The following is a 25,726-nucleotide window of genomic DNA, read 5'->3' as shown; positions in this document are numbered from 1 at the left end:
CACAATGTTTCATCTGAAAACACTTAAACGCAGTGAAAAAAAAATCTGCGTTTACACAGAAACGCAGAGGGACTGAAAATGCTGTTGTAAGTATGCCAGGCCTATAGTTGGCGCTATAACTGTCTGGTCAGTTCCAATTTATTAGACATCATGTCTCAACTCAGAGCCCCATGTCTGGGGTGTTTCAGAAAAATTCTGAAAACACTGTTTCTGTGTAGACACAAGGCAGAAAAGCAACAATACTTTTACTTTTACGTTTCACTCCAAGGGGCCGTTTACACAAGGGTTTTTAGGGTGAATATCCTACATATTGCTCCTTAAAGTTGACAAAACATGCTCTTAAAGGAGAAGGATCCTTCGAATTAATAAGTTACCACGAATTTTAAGTTTAATCCACACAATCCATTCAGTCTCCAGTAACAACAGGATAATACTTCTATTAAAAACATCCCAACAACAGTGATACAGCAATCTGAATCCAACACCCAAAGCTTCAACAATAATCTGTTTTCCCCTCAACTAATGATGAATAAGCCATTTGAATGGATGTGTGTGTGACATTTACTTGCTGGCAATACATGTTTGTGCTGTTCTTTTGATGGGGCTCTACTTGTAGTAGCTAGTGAAGCCTAATCTTTACCCCCTCCTGCTTGTCCCTAATCTTATCTCATCAAATCGGCTATTCTAATCTGCTTTATAAAAGCTTATGAAACTAATCGTCACACACAGCGACAGTGCAGTGGTTGACTGAGGTATTATGTACTTGTGACTCAGCAATCGGGGCAAGCGAGGCTGTTTGTATTTAAAGGCCAGCCTTAAGAGCCTAAATGAGATTAAGTGTTTAAAGTGACAAGCTACTGAGTGAACTTTGACAATCTACTATACTCTGTTTATTTAATGCCATTTGATCATCTGCTTGCGTAAAGGACTCTAGCGTTGCATTTCCTTGACAACAAATGTAAATAAATCTAGGGAGTAAGAGGGACGAGACTGTTAAGCGACAGTTCACCCTTTAAGGAGCACCACTATCCATCCCTAAATAAATAAACCTATAAAAGCCTAATGGGTGCATACCAGGAGACGATGAGAGAGCCCATTTAAAGCCCTGTAAATCAAGATCAGCTGGCCATTTAATTAACTTGTAAATTAATGCACCCTGCTGTGAAAATTGCAGGGTAATAAATATTCATGTAGTTACCTAAGAAAGGGACAAGGACGCATCACAGACACAAGCACACTGGGTTTGTAAACAGCACAGTTATGGGACAATCACCCACCTTATTGGTGTTTTATAGATGGCTGATTTGCATTTTTCATGCTTCATGGGTTATGCAAAAAGAAGTGTCAGTCCTTTAGCCTCTGCTTGTGCTTCACACTACCCCCTCTTCACGTGGCAGTCAGGTGTTAGGGTGATATGAGCGTTTTCAAGAGCTCTCTATATAATTTATCATAGATTCAAGCAGCTGAAAACCATTTGATTCTCAATACAGAGACACACAAACATTGTTGTTATTCTGCTGCAGTTGTTTGGCATCAGTAAGTCAAAGTTCAGGTTCAGCCTCATGTCTGTCCTACAAGAAACCTCATATCAACAAACAGGGAAGTCTCCTTATCCTCAAGCCAGCAGCCAGCTCTGTTACATCTATTTATGTGAATATACCTTCAAAGCACTTAAGGCAAGACTCCCTCAAATAATGAAAAGAAAACAACTGCACAGAACACAGAATCTGCCTCTGGGCAGAATCTGTGAGCTAGAGGTTACTTGAGGGACAGGTCGTGTGAGGTTGTTACCTGATTTGATTCCTTTTCCACAGTGGCAGTAGTCAAATCATTGCTTCTGGTGGCACAATTGACCCACAGAGGGTATGGTAATTGACCTTGCTGCTGAGGTGGTTTGGTTGCTGAGCCAGCACTGTGGGATCTAAAGGGAAAAGAAAATATAAGATGGGGGTGGGGTATTGTTCAACATGTTTTCATCACTCAACATATAAGCCTTTTGTGGGAAGATCCCGCTCCTCTCCTCACTCTTTCACCTGTTCCCCTGCTGCTGGAATGGGAGAAGCTCCAGAGGTAATAAGACACAGCCAGCTCACCTGTGACAGACCTTTGAAAACAATAATAAAGCTGGCTGTGAGGATGTGGGTTTTCCTCCTCTTAATATTAGAAAGAGTGTTTGAGTTGTTAGTCCTCCTTTAAGATTTGTGGTTTGGGTTGTCTTAAACTTTGTTCTGTACTGTTTGAACAGGGGTTATATTCCTGACTAGAATAAGTGTGGAAATTTTAGAGCTACTTTTGTTATATTTGATAACTGTAGAAAATTAAGTTCACCCTTTCCCTTTTAACAGCAAACCATTCATTCATTTTCTATACCACTTATCCTGTTCAGGGTTGCAGGTGGCTGGAGCCTATCCCAGCTGTCATTGGGCAAAAGGCGGGGTACACCCTGGACTAGTTGCCAGTCAATCGCAGAACAGCAAACCAGTTCCCATTATTAAAATAACGCTTGAAGTTTGCCTCCTGCTCATTCATTCTTACAAACAGTCCACTTTTTTTCCATAAATAAATATATATGTGTGTGTATATATATATATATATATATATATATATATATATATATATATATATATATATATATATATATATATATATATATATATATATATATATATATATATATAAAATGTGTGTGTGTGTGTGTGTGTGTGTGTGTGTGTGTGTGTGTGTGTGTGTGTGTGCGACAGAAGTTAAGACCCATCTAGCACTACTATCAAAAAGTGAAGCTAAATGGCTATCTACATTTTACATTTCACCAATATTTCTTATTTGTTAATATTTTATAAATATATTAAAGGAAACCAGGCAAATGTGTTGAAGAGCAGCCCCAATTGTTTTCAAGCTGCCCTCAGTTATTTTTTTCAGCCCCCCAAAAATCCAATCTGGCCTCACTGTTCCATTTCTTCATCATTCTCTGTCTGTTATGACTTCTTCTAACCTGCTCGCTACCCCCTCTTCCTGTTAAACCCGAGAAGAATCCCAAATTCCCTTCAGGATGTCAGACTACCTGCTGTCAGTTCACTCACTCCCATTCAGTACCCAGCATGCTCCAGCGTTTCATCATTACGCACATTGCCAGGCACTGACGCATTCAGATCAGGAGAACTTTTGACGTCATTTTTTCCCCCCAATTCAGCCTTATATGGGTCATTCCTGTTTCAGTAACAGAGGAGGGTGGCTCTATTTTATTGCAGATTAATCCTCACCCCACTGTAACGTTACATATTTGACGACGCGTAGTAGCATCCTGAGTTATAACCGTCCCGCCGTCGTGCTGTTTCTGAATGGAAAGACAAATATAGCCGGAAACAGACTGTAACCGAGCAGCTATCCCAGGAGCTCCAGGCAAACATGAATAAAGCAGTAGGCGAGCTGTTACGCAATGAAGCACACTGCACTATATCTCTCATTCCCCACTTCTTGTGCGAGCCTACTTGTTTATTATGAGCACTTTGGTCCTTTCACTACTAACAGAAAAGGAAAGCGGGTTTAGCATATCCACTTGGGACCGTGAATGCCCTGTAAAACGACACATGGGGAATATCAGATTCCTGTCACAGAGCTGCAGTCTCGTCTGGGTGAAGCTTGTTTACCAGTTTCAGAGGAGGACTCCCTCAAACGACGCTTTTGAATAAAACTCAACGAATAGAATAGTTAAGAATAAGTAAGTGTGTATAAATTAGGTGAATACGAGGGAGCAAGGGTTTAAAAATCATTCATTTCCTTTTATTTATGACCAATAATATCACAACCAGGTTACTATTTATTCAAATGTATTTCATAACCCTCCTCTACGGCGTAAATGACGCAAATTCGTGCTTTCTTTGTCAGGATCATCTCGTTTGGTATTTTTAGAAAATAAAAAAATATTCACGGGTAGTCAAATGTTGGATCACAGGACAGAGCTGCTCTAAATAAAGCTCCAGCCCTGACTGACTACGCTCATATGAGACGGAAGAGGGCAGAGTGATAGTAGGAGGGCTTTTTCCTTCTCTCTCTCCTTTGAACAGGGCCATCTCACTCCAGCATTCATCTCGTTTCCACCAATAAGCCCAATGAGCTGCGTGCGCACCGCCCACTGTCGGTGTGCGTATTTTTTTTCCTTTTCCTTTCCTCTCGTATTTTTTTAAACCAGCTCTGGATGTGTAGATCGTCACATGTTTCTCCCTCCCCAGCTCGGACACTATAGCAGACATGTGTTATTTATTGCTCAGCTTTTGGAGAAGACGGACAAACCCTCGACCGGCTCTGGAAATAGAGGATTAAAATAAAGCGCGTCGTTTCTTCAGCAACTCGAGGAAAGGAAGCATTGTGTCTGAGAGCGAAGGACACGAGAATGGCGAGTCCGCCAAACACGGGAGAGCAGCCGATTGTACCCAGCAATACAAACGCGAACAACAATATCAAGAAATGTGGATATCTAAAGAAGCAGAAACACGGACACAAGCGCTTTTTCGTTCTAAAGGAGCAGAGCGAAGGTTTCCCTGCGCGGCTGGAGTACTACGAGAGCGAGAAGAAATGGAAAAACAAATCGGCGGCGAAGAGAGTTATTCCTCTGGACTGCTGTCTCAATATCAACAAGAGAGCGGACGCAAAACACAAATATCTTATCGCTCTCTACACCAAGGATGAGTACTTTGCCGTGGCAGCAGAAAACGAGCAGGAGCAAGAGAGTTGGTACCGGGTGCTGACGGATTTAATGGGAGAGGGGAAAGTATACGACGGCTCAGCGTCCAACTCTGCGTCCTCGCTGGTTGGCTTCGACGAGGCGAGCTACGGGGTAATAACGCCGGTATCCGCCACATATAAAGAGGTCTGGCAAGTAAATCTGAAATCTAAAGGCTTGGGGCAAAGCAGAAATCTGACAGGAGTGTACAGACTCTGCCTTTCCAGCAGGACTATCAGCTTCGTAAAGCTGAATACAGAGATTGCCTCCGTCATATTACAGCTGATGAATATCCGGAGGTGCGGCCACTCTGACAGCTTTTTCTTCATCGAGGTTGGTCGATCTGCAGCCACGGGACCAGGGGAGTTGTGGATGCAGGCTGATGACTCTGTGGTGGCGCAAAATATCCACGAAACTATTCTGGAGGCTATGAAAGCCATGAAGGAGCTGTCGGAATTTCGTCCGCGCAGCAAAAGCCAGTCATCCGGTACAAACCCTATCTCTGTGCCCACACGGAGACACCTCAACCATCTCCCCCCGAGCCACACAGGGCTGCCCCGGCGGTCTCGCACTGACAGCATGGCTGCGACCTCTCCTGTGAGCAAATTTTCCTCCTGTCGAATACGCACAGCCAGCGAGGGTGATGGCACCATGACCCGCCCCATGTCAGTGACCGGCAGCCCCCTAAGCCCCGGGGTCCACAGGACACTCCTGAGCAGGTCTCACACTATAACAGCGCGCCCAAGTCGGACATTTGAATCTTCCTCCCTCCAGCACAGTAAGTCCATGTCTATGTCTCTGTCCCACTCCCCACCCATGGTGACCCCCAGCCTGGGGAATCTGTCCTCATGCCCAGACAGCAGTGCCCCTCGCCCCTCCAGCTGCAGTGCCTCCTTCTCAGGCTCCCCCAGTGATGCAGGCTTCATATCATGTGAGGAGTTCGGCTCCAGCCCTGCAGATGCACGGGATCTGAGACTACCGCTCACTTTGCGGAGCAACACGCCAGAGTCTCTCAAAGCGGATACCTCTCCCTCCCGGGATGGCAGTGAGCTCGATGGTTACATGGTGATGGAGCGACAAAAGCAGAATGGTTTCCGCCGCTTACCAGAGCTGGAAAAGGCATACCGGAAACGCACTTATTCCCTCACCACTCCCCGACAGCAGAGGGGTCCTCCCCAAATATCCTCAGCCTCCCTGGATGAATACACTCTTATGAGGGCCACCTACAACAGTGGAAGCCATTCTACTCGCAGGTGTCACACTGCCTCCCCCAAAGGGAGCTACCCTGAGGACTACAGGGACGTACAGATCAGTGCTGGCAGTGTCAAAGGAGACAGTGGCTACATGCCCATGATGCCAGGTGTAGCGCCCCAGACACCAGGATCAAAGGATGACCCTTACATGCCAATGAGCCCCATGTGTGTTTCTGCACCAAAGCAGATCATCAACCCCCGTTCACACTCCTCCTCAGCGGGGCTGGCCTCACGCACTGACTCCCCTGGGAGTGTTTCATTGGAGGACAGCGGTTATATGCGGATGTGGTGTGGAACCAAGATGTCAGTGGAGAGCACTGATGGAAAGCTCACCAATGGAGAGTACCTAAACATGTCTCCAGTTGACTCTCTCGTGTCTCTCACACCCCCTGACTTCATCCTCAGTCCATCAGGTGGAGACCCCCACCCCCAGCAGCCTCACAGACAGCCTTATTCTTACAGCTCTCTACCACGCTCGCTTAAAAGCCAGTTGCAGCGCAACGGTTCCACAGACACAGACCAGTATGTGGTGATGAGTTTACAGAGACAACGAATAGAAGAAGAGTCCAACTATTGTCCCATTTCTCCTGGAGATTCTGAGGCCAGCAGGTCTCCAGTGACACCTAACACGCCTTCCTCAGCACTTTTTCCTCACAGAACGCAGGTACATCGGAGCAGGGTGGGTCGGCCCATTCGCCTGGCTCTAGAATCTCTGAGGACCCTCCCATGTATGAGTGAACACCCCCTTCCCTCAGAGCCACGCAGCCCTGGAGAGTACATCAACATAGACTTTAGTGGTGCTACCCACGACCAACCATTCTCTGCAGTGCCAGACAGGTCTGAGTCCTCTGTGTGTGCAGAGAAAGCACCCTCACCACTTTCAGACTATGCTAATGTTGATGTCAGCTCCTCAAGTCACCAAACAGGGGGCTCCCCCTCTGCAGGGAGCCTTCATCGCACGCCGGAAGTCTCCACAAGCCCTAGTCAGGCAAACGCCCATCAGAACACGCTGGGAGGAGAGGAGGAGAAAGAGGAGGAAAGCACAGAGGGAGACTCAGAGGAGAGGGGGATGGTAGAGGAATATCCTCTCCAACAGCAGGTGAGCGTTGTGTGTCAGCCAGCTCTAGTTAAGGATGACTACACTGAGATGACTTTCAGTCCTCCTGTGCCTCTACCTGCTCTCTGCACCACTGATGCTGCGCCCCTCCCCACCAGCCCCACCACGGGCATCAAGAGACTCAGCCTGGAGAACAACATTGTGGACGGGGTTCCTCCTGTGCCACTGGACTCTTTCCTCCTGGGTGGAGGCTCATTATCAGTCACCCTGCTAGACCCGCACAGAGGGGCCAAAGTGATCCGGGCCGACCCTCAGGGGCGGCGGCGGCACAGTTCTGAGACCTTCTCTTCCACCACTACTGTCACCCCGGTGTGCCCATCCTTTGCCCATGACACCAAACGGCACAGCTCGGCCTCTGTGGAGAATGTTTCCCGCACTGACTGCAGCTCTGAGGGACCAGATGAGGACTACAGCAGCAACAGCCCCATGTGCAGGGAGATGTCAGCTGGTTATCAAAATGGACTTAACTACATCGCCTTAAACTTGATGGAGGGAAACCTAGGAGGATGCCGACTAGGGGACTCTGATGGACTCTTGAGGTTCAAGACTGCCTGTGGCTGCAAAGGGGGCATGAATGGTTTCAATGCAAGTCCCTACGCCAGCCTGGGATTCAAGGAGACTGCTACTGCTGTCAAAGGTGAGTGTTTTTAGACACACACACACACACACACACACACACACACACACACACACACACACACACACACACACACACACACACACACACACACATTAACACTCATTCATGCAGGTTTTCATTCATGAAGGGAGTGGTGCTGGAGTAGGATAAAGATCTGCCTCAGGGCTCATGCATTTTCTGCAGAGGAAAGCTGCTCGTGTCTGAGCAGCAGGTCTGAGCTTGTTTTTATTCCAAAGCAGAAAATAATGTTCTTCTCTAAGAGAAACGGAAATAGAAGCAAATAGATTAATATGTTTATTAGAGGATTACCAGCTCTGCAGTGTTTGAGACTGTTGCTCTGATTAAATGCAGCTTAAGGAATCTATCAGCTGCATCATATTGCAGTAAGAGTAGGGATTTAGTGTCAGAACTGCAGATTTTAGTCACTAAACTCGTGCCGCAGGAGCAGAGGGAAGTGAAGTTGTTATGAAAGTTGCTGCTGGGTGTAGGCTGCGGTGTTTAGATAGGATTAGTCACCTACGAGTCACACCCATGACACATGGACAAATCTCAAGGCTGTTAGATGCTGAGAAGGGCTGTTTGCTGGCTCTTTGATGGGCTTCAAACTGCAAAGATGGATCAGAGCAGCAGCTCCAGAAATGAGTGTCTCTTCTAAATAAAAGCAGAAAGGAATAACTAAAAGCTGAAACACTTTAGCATCCAAGGAATAATCATGTTTGCTGTGTGAAGATTGAAGTAAATGGAAAACAAAAACTGCTTTTTGAGTCATTATCGTCTCAGCTCAAATAGATTTTCTGTTGCATCTTATTGTGAAACAGTTTTATTTTGAAACTCTATCAGGACTTGTTTCCTTTCACTTTGGGCTGGCTTGATGCTGTAGCTGTTTGTGTGAATGATCTCCTCTGGTCATCCCTCAGTGACGCAGTTCTAGAGTCCACTTTGATGCAGTGACGCATGCAGCAGAACACGCGATTTATCATTTGTTACGCAGAGTAAAAAGGCTTTTACTGACCAGTGTGTGTGAAAAAAGCCATGAAATGCTCAGGAATGAACGTCTCTGTTCGAAAGAAGTATTTCTTTACTTCTTGTTTTGTTCTCTTGTTGCATCACTGGCTTTACATGATATGTTGTAACAGCAGAGATGTGTAAAAGCGACTGTTTGTAAAGGAAACAGTGTTGGGATCATAATGAATCAGGAGTGTTAGCGTCCCTGATTGTGAAATACAACAGTGTAATTGCTGTTTGTGGTTTCATAATCGAGTTTGTCTCCTTAGTTTCTGTCTCTGCTGGACTCCACGCTGAGAGCGCAGCCAGCGTGGAGTCATCGAGTTCCCCAGAAAAACAAGTGAGTCAGTTGTTTATCAATTGTCAGGTACTGAGTTTCAGGACTGTAATGTGGGTAGTGTGCAAAGGTTGCTGGGAGAGTTGAATGCTCACTTGTTTTTCTAGCCTGGTGGGATGGACTCAGAGGGGGGTAAAAGGATCTTTTTTTATTGACTGAGAGCAACTCCACAAACAGAATAAAGAGCCGGTTTTATAAATGAGTGAGAGCTCACTTATCATTTGTACAACACTGTTAACAAGTGCACACAAACATGCAGACCCTCACACCTATTGTGAGCCCAACAATTATTGTCCCATCTTTCCACTGTGTCCCTCTGCTTTTGTGTTTTCAGAGATCTCAAATATTGAATTTTGTACCTCTGTTGAGCTACAGAAGCAGGGGGAGAAGGGGGGAAACAGGTGGAGGGACAATGCAACAAGGATGGATGACTTTCTTTGTTTTTCATGAACAGCAAAACAGACAATTGAGCTGTTTGCTCAAGGGAGGGAGGAAGAGTGAGAGTGAGTAAGGGGGTGTGAAGGAAGACAAGAAAGACTGAGAGGAATGAGATCAGTGTCGTTCCAGTAAGAGTTTGCCTCTGCTACTGTCTCATGGTTATGTAACCCCCCCCAACATTAAAAAATCATCCTTGCACATAAAAGTGAGTGACTCAGCTCTGGTGAGGGATGTGACCAGCTGCGTGGGGAATCATGGATATTGTCATTAAACAACAAAACTCACGTCTGTTGCATGTGTGTGGGAAAGAAAGAGAAAGAGGCCACGACTGTTTACTACGAGACAACAGGCTCGACTGCATTCTCTTATTATCACTAAGTGAGTCAGCCATTTGCATTCCCTGCTGAACAACAATGCAGACAGGTGGATTAGGAAATCACCTGTCCTCGTTTGGCATGTGAGGCTTATGCAAAGGGGGAAACTTTGCTCCTCAGAGATACTAACATGCAAATGTGTAAGCGTATCCTGCCCGTGTGTTTGTATGGAGGTTTTCACGTGGCTCGTGAGTACAGCTGAAGTCCGTTACATGATGGATCGCAGTGTTGTTGTTTGGGTTTCGGCCCTGAGGTGACGTGCTGGGCGAGGGGAGGTGATGGGGGAGCTGAAGGGCGATATTTAGCTATTAGTGCACACCTTTTGAGTATGTGCACGATGTCAGTTTAATGACCTTTAAACCTGCTCTGTGTGTGAGTGAGGCTGAAAGAGAGGTGGGAAATTGCTGTTGGGGCTTTTCCAGATGTCTGCACATGCCTTTTTCTTTGAAAGAAGCAAATCAGGGAGGCCTACTGACTTTATTTTCAACCTTTCACTTATTTTCTTCGCTTTTTATAGTACTCCACTTACAGTCTCTTTTAGACTACTCTCCTCAAAATGCTCCCTCTCTGATGTTGGGTATATGTACACAACCATTAGCAGATGGTGGAGTGGTGTTTGGGTGGGGGTGGGGTTGGGGTTCAGGGGTTTTTTTTTTTTTTGCACCTGTCTTGCCAAGCAGTGCTCACTGGTTATCTGGCCCATCAGAGGAGAGTGACAATACACTAATGACCGACCACCATCTGCCACAACAACAACAGAGAGAAGGTGGGGGTGTGGCCAGGCTTGCTTCAAGGAGCTCCACACTGACCCAGAACCCTCCCATCTTATACTCTTCATCCTCCTTGGATGTTTCCCCTCTTCCTCTTGTTATTTTCTTTTAATTACGCCCAAACACACCTCTTTCCACACTTACAGGTCTTCTCTGACCTCAGAGGACTCTCTTTGATTGGCTTTTCACACTGGCGGCCAATAGAGGATTGTGTAACAATGTATCAAGCATTGAGCTATGATCTCTGATTACACCCTCTAACAAAACTCCTGATAATATTTCTAATCCCTGCTGTAAATACCAACATTTTCTGGGACTATCAGCAACAAAACTAAACTTTTATGATTCAATCTTCTTAAATCTGACACTAAAAAGTCAAATTCAGTTTGTGGAAGTTGACATTTTTTGAGCAACCTGGAAAAACAATAAAGAACAAAAGTACAAGACACTGCAATCAGCAGAATGAGTTAAACAGATTAGATGCTATCACCCTACAAGATGGCCCCAGAATCAACAGCCAGAATATTTATTAATATTAATATGTTTTATTATTGTAGGCCTGAAATGCAGGTTTAGATCTGCAGCCATAAAATGATGATGCTCTACAACCTTGATGTCAACATCTCACTTTGTATTTTGATCTAAAAAATGTAGTTCACCTAGTATTTAGGCTGCATCTGGTCAAAGCTATATAAAGCTACTCAATTGTAGCAAAGGTATGTTGACATTTACCTGCAGGGAGGAATGAAAGCTAGTAGTGCTAGCTCTGTTAGCTTTAGCAGCTCCTTTTTAAACCAGTCTGATGCTATCAACCAGCAACATTTACTGTGTAATTCAGTGTTTAGCTTAGTTTTCTTACCCAGATAAGTTAGCTAGTCAGATTTTATATTTCTGTTTAAACAACTAGGAAATTAGTCACTTCAAAACTTTTCCCCCCAAAAAACAAAAAAAACTCTTCAAAGTAAAAACCAAAAATGTTGGGTTTATTATTAAGTAGCATAGCTTATGATTGCATGCAGACTTAAAGTAAAGCTCATTTATTTATACAGCATGTATACAGTGGTCCTTTATTTTATGGTGTGCTAACACAGTCATACATTTAGAGTTGATTCTGTAGCTGAATAGGAGCCCATCACAAGACAACAATACCCCTGCTTCATCATGCCGTCTTTGTCCTCACCTGTGCCCCCTCCCCTTCATACACAAACAGTACACAGTGCTGCTCTCTGATACATAACTCTTTGACTAAAGTAGGACAGGATGTTCCAGCACTAGATAAAAACAAACTCAACCTACCGTATCCTCGGTTTAGCTTGGAGGTAAGACGGATTACATTCACTTCAGGATTAGACGAGTGGCTTGTTTTGTCTAGAGGTAGAAAGAGAAAGAGGAGTTCAGTGTGTGTGACAAACCCCACAGTGCTTACACACAGCTCACACAACACTTACTGACATCTGGATGGACTACAGTCCAGCTGATTTTAAACTACAAACCCCATTACTTTAGTGATGATTTGCAGTGGAGGTGGATGTATCAGAGCATTGGATAGGTGATGGCCAGCTTTTGTGATAACTGACCTATCCTGAGGAGAGTGTGCGTGGTAGCATGAATAAACTTTTGTGGCAAAGGTTTTATAATTGAATTGAAAAGTTAAAGGGAAAAAAATGATGTGAAATTAATCTTTTAGGTCGAACGCAGCTGCTTTACTTAGAGTATTTTGATGTTTTACAGACCAAAATTGAGACTCCTGAAGCAGCTACCTTGAGTGAAACTGTCCCCAAACTGGTTTTATAATCGGATCATTCCAAAGTAGGTTTTGAAGTCTTATCCGGAATACCTGTGATAACGAGTCAGGAGGATAACAGAGCTAGCCGCGCGTGTTGTTTTTGTTTTTTGGCTGGTCTGGCAGAGGTGTGCGAGGTCAGAGGTGAGGAGTCAGTTGGTGTTTGTTTGGCGCTGCTGTAGATCAGGGAGGAGCCAGTCAGGCAGGAATGTAAACAGAGCAGATCTGAGCCTGCTGATCTCTCCCTGTCTGCATGAGGAAACTCCTAACATCACTTCTTTTGGCTGTTTGTTTGCGGAAGCTTGTTTAGCGTTGATGATCTTCTTCCTCTTTCAGAGCTGTTGTGTTTAACAGTTTGTGTGGTTTCTTCCTTAAAGGTCGTTTGTTTCTTTGAGCTCTGCAGTAAAACAGAAGCACACGGGGATGTGTTTACTTTGCTTTTAGAGTACCAGAGAGTAGGCTGCTAATACATGCCTGTATATGTGTATGTGTGTGTGTGTCCCAGCTCTGAATGGAGCACGACTATATTTAGCTTGTGAGAACTGAATAAATAATGAACAGAGCAGAGGGGTGTGTGTGTGTGTGGGACAGGGGGCACAGACATAGGAGGGGGATGTGTGTGAGTGTGTGTGCTCCAAAAAGAGGAGGGGTCGGAGGCATTGGGTTCATTCCCCTGCTGGACCTCTGTCCCCTTTTCTCAATAGCCCCCCAGGTCCCTCCCCAAGTCTCTCCCTGCCCACCCACACTTCTCTCTGTTTGGAAATCAGTGTGTGGGTGTGTGTTGAGTCCCTAAATGCCGCACTCAACATTATTCATCCAATATTAGGAATGTTTAATGTTTATGTTCATGGCTCAACACCTGGCTGCTAATCTGAGCTGTTTGTGATTCAGCTCCTTTTCCCGGTAGACCTCAGTCATTCTCACCCAAGTGTCTGCCGCTACAGGACTGGCCCAGCCCCTGCTGGAACACACACAGACACACACATCCACACACACACACACAGTCACTCAGACTGTTGTGGACCATCGGTCTCATGACCTCACTGCATTCCCGTTCCTCTCTGTCAGGTTGATTCTGTTACTGTGGTTTTCCACCACTTCCCACCCCACTGTTTCTATTTCCCTCCTCTTTCTCCCATTGTCAATAAAGAGACAGAGAGAAAAGGAAGCTTTGCCAGCACAGGTGGCCTCAGGAGGGAAATCAATCATTCCATTTGTCAAATTAACTCTTTTGGTTTCACGGTTTCGCTCCTTGGAAAATCCCGGAGCATCTATGAAAATGCTGCATGCATCATTTTCTCTTTCATGATTGTTTTTAAAGTTGACATCAGCTTCTGATTTGTCCTTGTAGTGAACATATGAGACGTGTGTGTGTGTGTGTGTGTGTGTGTGTGTGTGTGTTTATGGTGGGAGCAGTCGGGGAGTCAGGGGGCGGTGAAGTCTCTGAATGAAAGGTTTGTTTTAGAGAATGACGATCACATCCAGCTTTGTGAAAACAGCTCTTGTTACTGGCTCAGGAAGAGGGAGAGAAGACAGCGAGAGAGGGAAGAAATGCAGCCGCAGAGAAGGATTAAACGTGTGTGTGTGTGTGTGTGTGTGTTTTTGTGTTAGTGTGTGACAGCCAGTGCTTCCGCTCCCATTCGATAGCTCTGCATGCAAATGAAACCTCACAAACAAGTACACAGGGGCAAGGGTCAGTGCTGCTTTCCACTGGGAGAAAAGCGACACTCTGGGTTTATAGGATGTGAAAGTACACAGCTGTGTTGTGTGTGGGAGTGAACACTGGTAGTCTTTAATTTTTTCAAACGTCACAAGGTGTGCAGTCAAAAAAAGTACCTGGGTGTGTTAGTTGGCGCAGAAGGTTTTTTGGTGTATCTTTTTTCCCTCCATCATTGGAGTGTGTCCCTGTGTCAGCTGCATGGGGCTAAATGCCACTCTGTTTTCCCCCTGCTGTGAAAGCACCTGCCACTTCAGTGTCTTACAGCTGAGGAAGACACACATACACACACACAGAGGCAGGGCACTTATTCCTTACTTGGTAGCACAGAGTAGGAGTAACTGTTTGACCTCCTCTGCTCCTCTGTAATGAATCACATTTCCTCTGAAGACACTAACATTGAGCTTTAAAAGCAGAATTGACAGATTAAACTCTGATTAAACTCGTATCTGTATCACATGACATCAAACTCACTCATGTTTTTCTTTCCCTCTTTTTCAGAATGAAGGCTGGCCCCGCCTCTCCTCCTCCTCTCCCTCCTTTCCCCCCGTGAACGTAGGATTTCTCCGAAGCCAAGTGACGGGGTCGCCACAGCGACAGCTGGACCATGCACTGCAGTCGACGCCCTTTGACCTCTTCGCCGCCTTCGAGGGTCACGGGAATGGCCATCACCATGGCAACACGGACACTTGACCCTTGCCCCAAAACTTCCCTCCACTTTTTCTCGGCACCAAAACATTCGGGTGCCTTTGCTGCTGCTGTATTAGACGACTTACCAGATGATACGAACTTAAACAGACTTTATCTCTAACTACAGATGGGTAACTATTTATATCTCTGCATAGGCCTGCAAATTAAATCTGCAGTATATTATTATGCTAATTATAATTATTGTTCTTACACCATTTAACCCTTAGAGATGGTTTTCTTTTAGCCTCTTACTCTCTCACCTGAGAACCAGTGAACCAAACCTGGAGAGCATCGTGCGCACACACAAACACGCAAAAACTATCATGCATACAGATTACATATATTTATTTATTTATTTATCATGTATGTATGTATGCATTCAATGAAGTGTGTGTGTGAATTTGTATAAAGATTGTGCTGCAAAAAAATGAAAAAAGAGGTGGCATTTAAGAGCATATTTAAAAATCAAAGTAAACATTTGCTTAAAGAGAAACCCTACCTCAGCGAAAAACCAGGTTGGTACCAATTCAACACAGTAGAAATATATGAGAAATATTTATTTTCAGAGGTGAATGTTTTTTAAAGATCACCAATCCAGAGCCTTACTCTGTCCATCAGTTCCTGTCTGATGGACTCTTTTTTTAGTTTGGACCTATAAACACGCAGTATATCAAAGACTAAGTGATCATTTACCGACTGAATGTTCAGCAGAGCCACGTGAAAGACATCTCCCTAAGATTACCCTCTCCTCTCGCCACAGTACAAGACACATTAATAAATATTCAGCGTAATATATTTATGAATATGCCGGAGAAGGAGGATTCACAGACACTTACAAAGGAATACTTAACATTGCCTTGTATCACACATGCATGCAGGTGTAACATCCCAACGCAACAGCATGAACCAGATCTGTGGCCTGTCTGAGCCCAAGCCTCAGCACCTTTACACACTTCACCTTCTCAGCCGCTGTGTGATATCCTGCAAACTAGACACACATATATATACACAGACACTTGCACACACATTCTGCAGGAAGTTACGACCTGTCACAACAGAGGACGGGAACCTGAATGTTATTTATATCTCGACAGCTCAGAATCTTACACTCTATCACCTGATGCCTCATTGCAGAGCTCGGTCGCACCGCCTGTTTTTTGTCTAGCAGGTGCGAGCAAGCAGCGCCGAGCAATGCAGTGAATGCACAACATGGTACGAGCCGCTCAAACGCTCCAACCTCATGGCCTGCGCTGATAGTGAGCCAGGCAGGGGGGTGAGCTGGAGCCAAAAACGCAAGGTCTTGCACTTACAAACTTTTTAGATTGTAACACAAGACACGTTGAATGTAGTACACGCTGTGTTCTGAGCTTGGGAACACACAAACCCAACAAAGACCGATTCAGACTGCAAAAACATCCATGAAGCATGCAGAGGTACTGAAAGGAAACTATGACACAGATTCATGTGGAATGACAGAAACTAAGCAGGAGAAGTATCTCTTTATTTATCTGAATTCACTGGTACTTAACCTTTGCCTATATACTGTATATAGAATGATGTTGCAGAGAATGACATTAAAGCAGACGCTGAGAAACTTTGAGATGTTAAGTTAAATAACTTATGTTGTTTGTGCTGTACATAGTAAGTGTTTGAGTGAACTTCCTGATACAACAAAAGCACTAATTAAGTTATATGCTAACCAGTATGGTTTGGCTTTGATTTTTCTTTTCTTTTTGTCATGGGATAGTCTTGTGAAACAGATGCCACTATGAGGACCTTTTCTAATGCTGTAATTCTGACAAAAAAAAAAAAAAAAAGATTTTCAAGATTTTAAGAGAAATCATTAATACTTGACACAATTAATTCGTAGGTACAACATAAATGGCATATATGCAATATTTACACTTTTGAAATTTAGTTTACAAAGACGCACCAAATGTATAAATACTGTTAATAATGTTTGTTAACCTTATGAATCAGATTTTTGCTGTTTGTACGTTTTTTTCCTCCAAATTTGAAAAGAGAACTTTTATTCTGTGTGTTTTTTGCTAATCGAGCCTCTTGATGTTTTGAGCAGTGTTTTTTGCATTTGGGTAATGTTTCGAGTTTTTATTCAGCAACTTATGGTTATGGGCCCTGGCTTCTCTTGCTGTGTCTTTTTCATTGTAAATATTTCATATCTTGCATATTGTGATGCTACTAAGAGACGATAATTTAAACTTAGTTCATTGCTTTAGATTGTATTGATTCTTTATAGACACATGCAATAAATAATGATGTTATTTAAGAAAGCCATTTGCCTTCGTGTCTGTTCTCCACACACACACACACACACACACACACACACACACACACACACACACACACACACACACACACACACACACACACACACACACACACACACACACACACACGCACACACACACACACACGCTCAGGCTTTTCATCTTCCAATGAATGGACGCTCCCCAGAGCAGATGTTTCAATTCAGCTCCTGCTTCTTTCATTAAGAAAACACTCATTTAAAAAAAGAGGGGACATATCTTGTTCCTCTTTTATTTCCCATGTCCCATCTTGTTTCCTCACAGTGTTTGTTCTGCATTGAGAAACAGTGCACCAGAATTGTTGTAGGCCTAACCTAATGTCGCCTCCAGCATTAGCATTGTTATTGTTTGTGCGCGGCTCCTGGTCCCCACCCCCAGCAATTGTAATTAGACCGGCGTGTTGAAACAGCCTCTGCTACTGGGAGGGAATAAATAACAGTGTTATAGGATTATGATTTTCACCCTTAGCCATATGCTGCCAGATTATTCATTCTTACAGCCCTGCTAATTAAAATGCTAATTAATGCTGAGAAATAGCTTTAATTGTCTTTTGTTGCGAGTGGTTTGTGTTTCGATGGGGAGGAGGGGATCGTGTTTGTGGGTGTGCGTTCACATGTTTGTATTCTGATCTTGAGCGTGTGTAAGCCGTAAAGGGGTGGAGAGGAACAGCTGGAAAGCAGGGGGCGGGTTGCTGGGAAATATGCAGGTTAACAACAGACGGAATGATAGCCTGGAGGTAGATCTCCTCCGTTAGGGCTGATATGTCCCAAAAAGAAAGAAGGCTAATGAGAGAGTCAGATCCTAAAGAGCTAAATGTGACATATTATCAGAAAACTAAATGTCATCTATTACTACTCTCTTTATCGTCCTGTCCTCACTCTTCCTTGACTTGCCTCTCAAGTTTAATTAAAGACTCTAATTCATCTCATTAAATCGTAAAGGGTAGAGCGTAAGCTCCAGGCCATGTTGTGTCTGCCTACCTCCTTGTTTCTTTAGTATGCACTGTCAAATGAGTGATGAAGAGGAAAGGAAGCAGAAGAAAACAAAATATAAAAACCTGGGAATTCATGATGTATATACACATGCTTTCAGGACATAACCATGCCTCTAAGAAAAGGAGCAGAGTGAATTGGCCTGTCGGTGAGTGTTGGCTGCATGTCAGCTCGTGAGTGTGCGCACAGGATGAAATGTGTGCACATGTGTGTGTTTGGGGGGGGGGGGCTGGCTGGCTGGGTAACAGTAGATGGGTAGCGTAAAGTAGCAGGTTGCCCCAGGGAGCCATCAGCCGTATGGACAGAGACCTGCAACAGCTTCACAGGAAATGGCATGCTTCCGGAAAGCTGTCTGGGACACCGCCACTACATTAGTGGCTGTGTGTGTGTGTGTGTGTGTGTGTGTGTGTTTCAAATCTAGTATACCTTGGCCATTTGCGGATGCCCCCCTCTTCCCACACACACACACACACACACACACACGCAAACACACACACACACACACACACACACACACACACACACACACACACACACACACACACACACACACACACACACACACACACACAAAACATTCTTATGTACACATGCACAAACCATGCACACAAATCACTCTTCAGTTGGTTTTCTGTGACCAGCCACGGTCAGCGTGCAACATATTTTCTGCATTAAAGTGCCCGCGTGGTGTGTCTGGATGCTTTGGAGAAGTGTTTACCTCGAGACCTTCACAGCAACTATACATAAGCGTTTGTATTTCTCTCTTAGATAACTGGAAAAAAAAAATCACATTATGATTGCAATCACTACAAAGGGGACTGTCCTACATTCTGCGTGATGACCGCAATCTTACAGGTTCAGCGTACGTAAGACTGTACAAGATTGGTTTTACAATATCTTGGTGGGCAATCTGTGAGGGACTGCAACATCATCTGTGGGGCATATCAGATGATGTGATGAATGCATGTTGTTGTGAGGTAAACAGAAAAAAAGATGAAGGCGGGACTTTCATGTGGAAATTTATCTGAAATTGTTTTTAATCTTATTTTGGACATGTTCTCATTTGGTGGACAGAACAGCTGAAGAGAGACTGGAAATGTGGGGAATGGAGAACTGGGGAAGACATGCTGCATAAAGCAAAAGCCTCTGTTTATTGGGCACATGCTGAAATAGCAAAAAACTGCTCAAACCACAAAAACCACAACCATTACCCCTGGACACTGACAAACTTTAAGTCCCTATTTTTGTTTCATTTTTGTTGCCGGGTACATATCAAGCACCTTATTATAGGTTTACGTTACGCCTGTTCTTTCTTTTCTTGTTGGACTTAGTTCACTCTTTATCTTCAAACAGTACACTAGCTTTTGTTAAGTCAGGAACACTCTCTTCATACATTGATCCGTTTATTGCCCAATGGATACAGTTAGAATTGGTGTTACAGCTCTGTTTTTCAGAGTACTCCCTGGGTTAGCCGAGCAGCCTGCCCGAGCTTTCCAGGGAGTGCATAGCAAAACCCCCATACATACCTTCACAACCACCATAAATTCAATAATAAAAATGCAAAAAAAGCTATACGTATTATCAATAAGTATTATAATATTATAATAAGGCTGACTATTATGCTCACACAGAGCCATTGTTTCTAAATTCTCATATTATGAAATTATCTGATCTGTTTAATTATAAAATAATGCAGTTACGTTCAGCGCAAAATCAAAAATGCTCCCTGACTCAATACTTTTTGATTCAAGACAGTCCATATAATCTCAGAGGTGTTTGTAAATTTACTGTACAAAAAGCTAAAAAAGGTATGAAAAGGAGATGTGTCTCCATTATTGGAGTTAAATTTTGGAATGATGCCAGCATAAATTTGAAAAAGGTGTCATTCTTTTTTAAGAAAATGGTTTGTAGAGCAATTTTTGAAGCTTACAAGTGTGATTAATTATCTGTGTTGTTGTTTCTTTGCTTTGCTGGAAGTTGGTAGCCTAAAAAGTTGTTTACATTGGATAGGCCTTGCTAAGCAGTCTGCTTCTGCCTATGCCTTTCAGTCAATTATCAACACATGACTCTTGACTCTGTTATTTTTGTGTGAAATGTCAATATTAATATTGTAGTCAATATTATAGTCATCAACTACATGAATTTCCCTTTGGGGATGAATAAAGTATTTTTTTCTTTATCTTATCTTATATTGGGTACAATATTTGGTGTTGACATGACTGAATAAAAAAATAAATGAAAATGAAAATACATACAGATTAAAAGGATGCATACTTATCAATAGAATACATTCAGAGTCTTAATAGGTGGAGGCTGGGGTGGAGGTGGAATTGTTAAGACAGCAGCAGTTGGGTAGCAAAGAGCAGGGATAAGACAGAGTGAAGACGTGGTTTAAATACGCTGTGATTGGTTGAGAGGAGTTAGTGGTTGAGCATCAGCCTGTCAGCTCATTATTGCTGGGCGTATGACTTCCGTGTCCTGCATAAACTTATGCTAACTTCTTTAACAGTGAAATAAAATCCAAATTAGTAATGATAATTGACCTCTAGCTCAGTCCCGCTCTCAAATTGGATGAGCCAGTCACAGTGTGTTTAGCCATGGGGTCATAAATACAAACATGATTGGCTGATTTTCTTTGTTGTTGTAGTGAGAAGTTCTTCATTCCTTTATTTTTATTTTTTTTTTTTTACATTTTATATTTCTTAATTGCAATTCTCAAGTCCCCTTTCTGTTGCACCCAGTGAAGTTGCCCACTTCTGCTCATTTTAAACAATTTCAAACTAGCTTCACTTGAAACATGAATGTTCACCCAAAGCTTAAATACAGCCAAATCTTAAATTTACTTCTCTGGCAAGATTTCTACATAGATGGTGCAGTTCCTCAAGTTGTAATTACTCTTTTAAAATAGAAAAGGTATATTTATGTCCTTTTTCTTGCTTTTTTAAGTCCTGTTGTATGACTAAGTCAATATGTTTTGCTTGAAATGGTCTTGGCTGCATGCCACAGAGGTGTCACCACACCTGTGCAGAGGTATGTGGATTTGAATAAACTATCTTGACTTATATAATTCATGCATGCTGCCTGCAGATGTGGACATCTATGTACAGGTTCCTAGATGGTTCCCACAGATCCACGAAGCAGGAATGCAAACACTTCTGCATGCAAGAATGTTTTCACCATATTTGTATATAAGCACGACGGGAAGGATGGATGAGAGGGAGAGAGCGGAGGCAAACCCTTTTTTATGTGTGTGTGTCCGTGTGTGTGTGTGTAACAGATCCTTCTTTAACTGCAGGCAAATATTAGAATAGTGCTTCCTGCTTATCTCCCTCACTGTCGTATTTACCGCCTCAAACACACACACATACACACACATCAGCAAACACAGAGCTCTGCACAACAGACTTGAGCCATCTTTCCACTGTTGCATAATCTTTACGCAAAAAGTGCAATAAACAGGTTCACTTCCTCTTCTTGCACAAATATAAGAGTGAATTAGTGCAGATGGAGGTGACGGTGTTCTGTAAGTTGATGCTTGATTTGCTCAACATTTGATTCTTTCAGGGACTCTGATGTTTCTTTTGTTAACCCTGAAACTACGATTCTTCAGATATGAGTCACAACTGCAGATTTAACTCGGCGTGTATAACCTGCAATGTGTGTGTACATGTGCCTGTTCCTCACTTACATATTTTAGAGTGTGTGTATGTGTGCATGTGTTTCACAGTTTATGCATGCATGTTTGGTAAGCCTGGGCAACAGGCATTCCCAGCTGTTTTCCAGGTAGAGTTCTCACGCTTCTTGTGCATCTCCTGTTTCTCACGCTGGCTGCCTATGACTGTAATCCCTACCAAAACACACACAAACACACACATATACACACACATAAACACACACGAGCAACACCCCGCCCTCTTCACAGGCCACCAGGTGAACAAAAACCCACCTAGCACACACACTTACACACCCCTTCCTGTCTCTGATGACAGAGTGGCACCCACAACAAAGAGGGAAAATAAGCACAATCACAAACACATACACACACACACACACACACACACACACAGATGCTCAGGCAAAGGCACAGAAGGAATTGTAAAAGTAAGAGAGATGCAGAGATAAGGAGGGAGTTGAGAAAATGTGGGGGAACCAAAAGGATGATCTCATGCTCCCTCCTAAGCCCCGCCCCCTTTGGGTGACTCATACATGGCAGGTGTGTCTGCATGTGTGTTTACAGCTGCAGGTCAGTTCAGGGTGTGGCTCCATTACACATGTTCACTCATGCTCAGGTAAAGCAATTCAACACAGCGTCGCTTCTTTATTACCGCACCGCTATGCCAACATAAGAAAAACACATTTCTGGAGCGCCAGTTTAGCAAAACAGAGGCCCCGCTGAGCATATGATGTAAGAACGACAGATTTGGAAACGCCGCAGAGCTTTGAAAGTAACCACATCCTAACTGCTTCAAGTCCTCAGTCCTCTGTCTTTGCCTCAAAGTGATGGATGTGGTGGATGGAGACGGCACATGACCTGCAGACGGCCACAAACCCCAAAGATGGAAACTCCATCTGCTTCTTTGGCTGCTCGGTGTCAGAGAGCTGCACGTCTTTGTGTGTTATTTTGTGATTCTGTGAGTGTTAAGGGTGGTAAAAGACTGTTAATGCTCATGATACATTAACCCTAATGAGAAAATGAGCAGCAGGTCTTGAGAGCTCCACAGCATCCAGGAAGAGGAAGTTCAAAATTTTAATACGGCCTCCAGCTTTTATCTTACAGCATCTGTTGAGCACACAAAGCAAACCAAACTATCTCTAGTAACGTATCACAAAACTTCATTTGCACTGTGCATAGCGGACTAGTAAAGCTAAGGCTCCGGACATTCTGCAGAAGCTCAACAACTCTTACAGCTTAAAATTAATGCACTTTTTATGTTGTGAAAATGTGAGAGCTCAAAATACAAATCAAAGGCCACATGATGAGATAAATGCTATGAAATGATGCGGGACAGTAAAAAACTGGAGCATCAAAATAAGTCCTAAAGAAATGGTCAAGGTTGCGCCTACGGACTGTTTAATTAACGGACATAGTCTCGCCTATGTCACGCATCTGTTTCTGAAACAGACATTTTAAGCGAATCGCTTTAAGCGGCCATATTGGAAGTGACGGGGGCTTCGAGCACACCTATAGGGCGCATGTCAGTCATGTGAGCAGAGCTGTGCCTCTGATTGGACAAGCTCATGATCTTAATATCCTCCAAGCTGCAGATTTTGAAAGAAAATTCACCCCCTGTACAGTGTGTGCTGATAGTAAAACTGGTGGACAGGAGATGTTTTTTTTAACCAGGCTGAAAATAGTTTAATTTTTGTGTGAAAACATTTTTTTTTGGCTTGGTTTGTACGTGACTTTGGTAACTTCTGGAGCCGGCCTCAAGCAGACACTTGAGAAACAGAAGATTTTTACACTTCTGCAATGTCTCATATTCTGAGAACGGAGGTTTCCGCTTGGTCGCGCCCCATAATGTTCAAGTCGGTGTCACTCCCCACTCTCACCCCCTATCCTACTCTATCCACTGTCCTCTGACATCCCATTAAAGGCATGAAAAGCCCAAAAGTAAAACATGATGAAAAACAATCCAGATAAAATCCAGATCCTGATCCTGCCATAAAAATCCTGACATATCTTTCCCATATCGTCCCCTAATGGAGAACATTTTCGTCAGTCAGAAGCAAAGTTTGCTAATGTTTGCGCAGAACGTATCAGTGCAGAAAAGTTGAGGTTTATCTTGTTACAATGTAACAATGGCACAAGGATGTTTGACCACACATAGTGAGGAGAAATCCCCAAAAGAAACAGTTATCAAAATAGAGAATTTATATGTTGCTTTCACAGTTTATAGTCAAGCTGCAAACAACCAGGTCAGACTGCCAAACAGTTCTTTGTATTCCACATAAGGGTTATTTTTATCTGTTTTAAATAAAAATGTTTAGAGAGCTTGAATGAATGTTAAAATGTGTATCTCCTTCAGTTTTTCTGTAAAACCTCAATCATTACATTCATCACTTTCTTTACCTGAACCTGTTCTAGGAATGGATTTGTCACCCTGACTGATGACTATGAATGTTTCACCTCCTCTAATCTTTGCGTCGCCTCTATCTTCATTTTTTCTTTATCTATGATAATGCTCTGAATTCTCAGAGCTCATGCCCTATCTCAGCTGCTCTCCATATGACGCACGCTGCCCAGCAAGGACATGCTGTTTCTACGCTACACTGAGACTCTGTCCTTGTGTCCAGAAGCTCAGATTGACTCTTTCAGTGTTTCTAAATGTGAGAGGAATGGGCCGATAGGAGGAGAGATGCATGAGAGGTGAAGGACGAAGCCAAGAATGTTTTAATTTACATTTGAGTTGTGACAACTCCTTTTCACAAAATACATATTGAGTGTGTGGTGACCTTTTCAAGAGGTCATATGTGTGTGAAAGAGAGTGTCATACACAAATACACAAACAGGATTTTTGAAGGGACACATAAAGCTGAGTTTGTGAGGAGTAGGCGGAGCTTTGAGGGGGGAAGGGGGTCTCATTTGGGGATTACCATATATTATATGAATGATGGATGCTGAACAGGAGAGGTAAAGATAAATAAATAATCAGGGAACCACACGAGGCTTCTTCTGTCCAAAGCAAGTGAGAAAACCCTCATAAAACAGAGCCCTGGATTGATTTCTCCACTCAACTATTCATTTCAGCAGCAACAATAACAACATGAGATTTGAGATACAAAAGATTGCCTTGTTTGGCTTCTCCTGTATCAGTGTAATGAAAGCGGCTTTCCATCATGGAGATCACACAGCAGGTTCACCGTGCACTCCAAAGACATTGACACTGTCTGGAAGTGGGCCATCAGTTTCCTTCAATCACCCTAATGTGGAGGGCTGGGAGGCTGACAGCCATCCATACACGAGTGATACCCCTCCCCCTGAGCGCTAATAAACAAACACAGCCTTCCCCCAGTGTCCCCCAGGTGGTCTCAGTCAACACACTGAATGGAGCATCACTCAATGATGGATCCAAAGAATGACTGTCTGTCCATCACTCATCTTCTCCCCTCTCTCTGTTCTCCCAGCGCTCCCGTCGTATCCTTCCTTCGCTTCCTTCCAGCTCTTTGATCCACCTTTTCTCGTTTAGCCTTCTCTCATCCATCTTGGGTGTTCCTGCTCTGCACTGAGCCCCAGACAAGCTGAGAGCCATAGACCTCATCCCTCAACCGCTACCCTCTGCAGGGACAAATGCGTCCCTGAGAGCCCCCGCTGAAGGATGAGCCTGTTACACATACAACCATGTTTCTGTTCTTCACTAATTCCCATGTCTTGCTTTCTCATGCGTGTCCTCTCTTCTTCAGATTTGAGCAATTTTCTATACAAATGAGTGTATTTGAATAATACATGGACTACGAAATGAACCCCTCCTCCAAAACGTGTCTACATGTTGTCTTTCCTGTGATAAACACCTTCCTCTACAAAACACAATGTGACGTACAAACAGCTCTGTTATTCCCTCGACA

At 43.6% G+C, this 25,726-nt stretch overlaps 1 protein-coding gene across 1 annotated transcript; it reads left to right on the top strand.

Annotated features, from left to right (window-relative positions):
• The first annotated feature begins 4,166 nt into the window (after positions 1 to 4,166).
• On the top strand, positions 4,167 to 17,135 carry irs2b (insulin receptor substrate 2b). The gene is made up of 2 exons (XM_074694624.1): positions 4,167 to 7,727; positions 14,656 to 17,135. The coding sequence occupies exons 1-2, from the start codon at positions 4,391 to 4,393 to the stop codon at positions 14,658 to 14,660; spliced, it is 3,342 nt and encodes a 1,113-aa protein (XP_074550725.1). The 5' UTR covers positions 4,167 to 4,390; the 3' UTR covers positions 14,661 to 17,135.
• The last annotated feature ends 8,591 nt before the right edge of the window (positions 17,136 to 25,726 follow it).

This window comes from Halichoeres trimaculatus, unplaced genomic scaffold (assembly GCF_033239565.1).
Source record: "Halichoeres trimaculatus isolate MK-OKI-2021-1 unplaced genomic scaffold, fHalTri1.1 fHalTri1_scaffold_19, whole genome shotgun sequence".
NCBI lineage: Eukaryota > Metazoa > Chordata > Actinopteri > Labriformes > Labridae > Halichoeres > Halichoeres trimaculatus.
Note: the sequence above shows the minus strand (reverse complement) of the source record. Positions and strands in the feature narration are given on the sequence as shown.

Coding starts and splice junctions, on each gene's coding strand:
- irs2b (XM_074694624.1), top strand. CDS start 4,391: ATGGCGAGTCCGCCAAACACGGGAGAGCAGCCGATTGTACCCAGCAAT.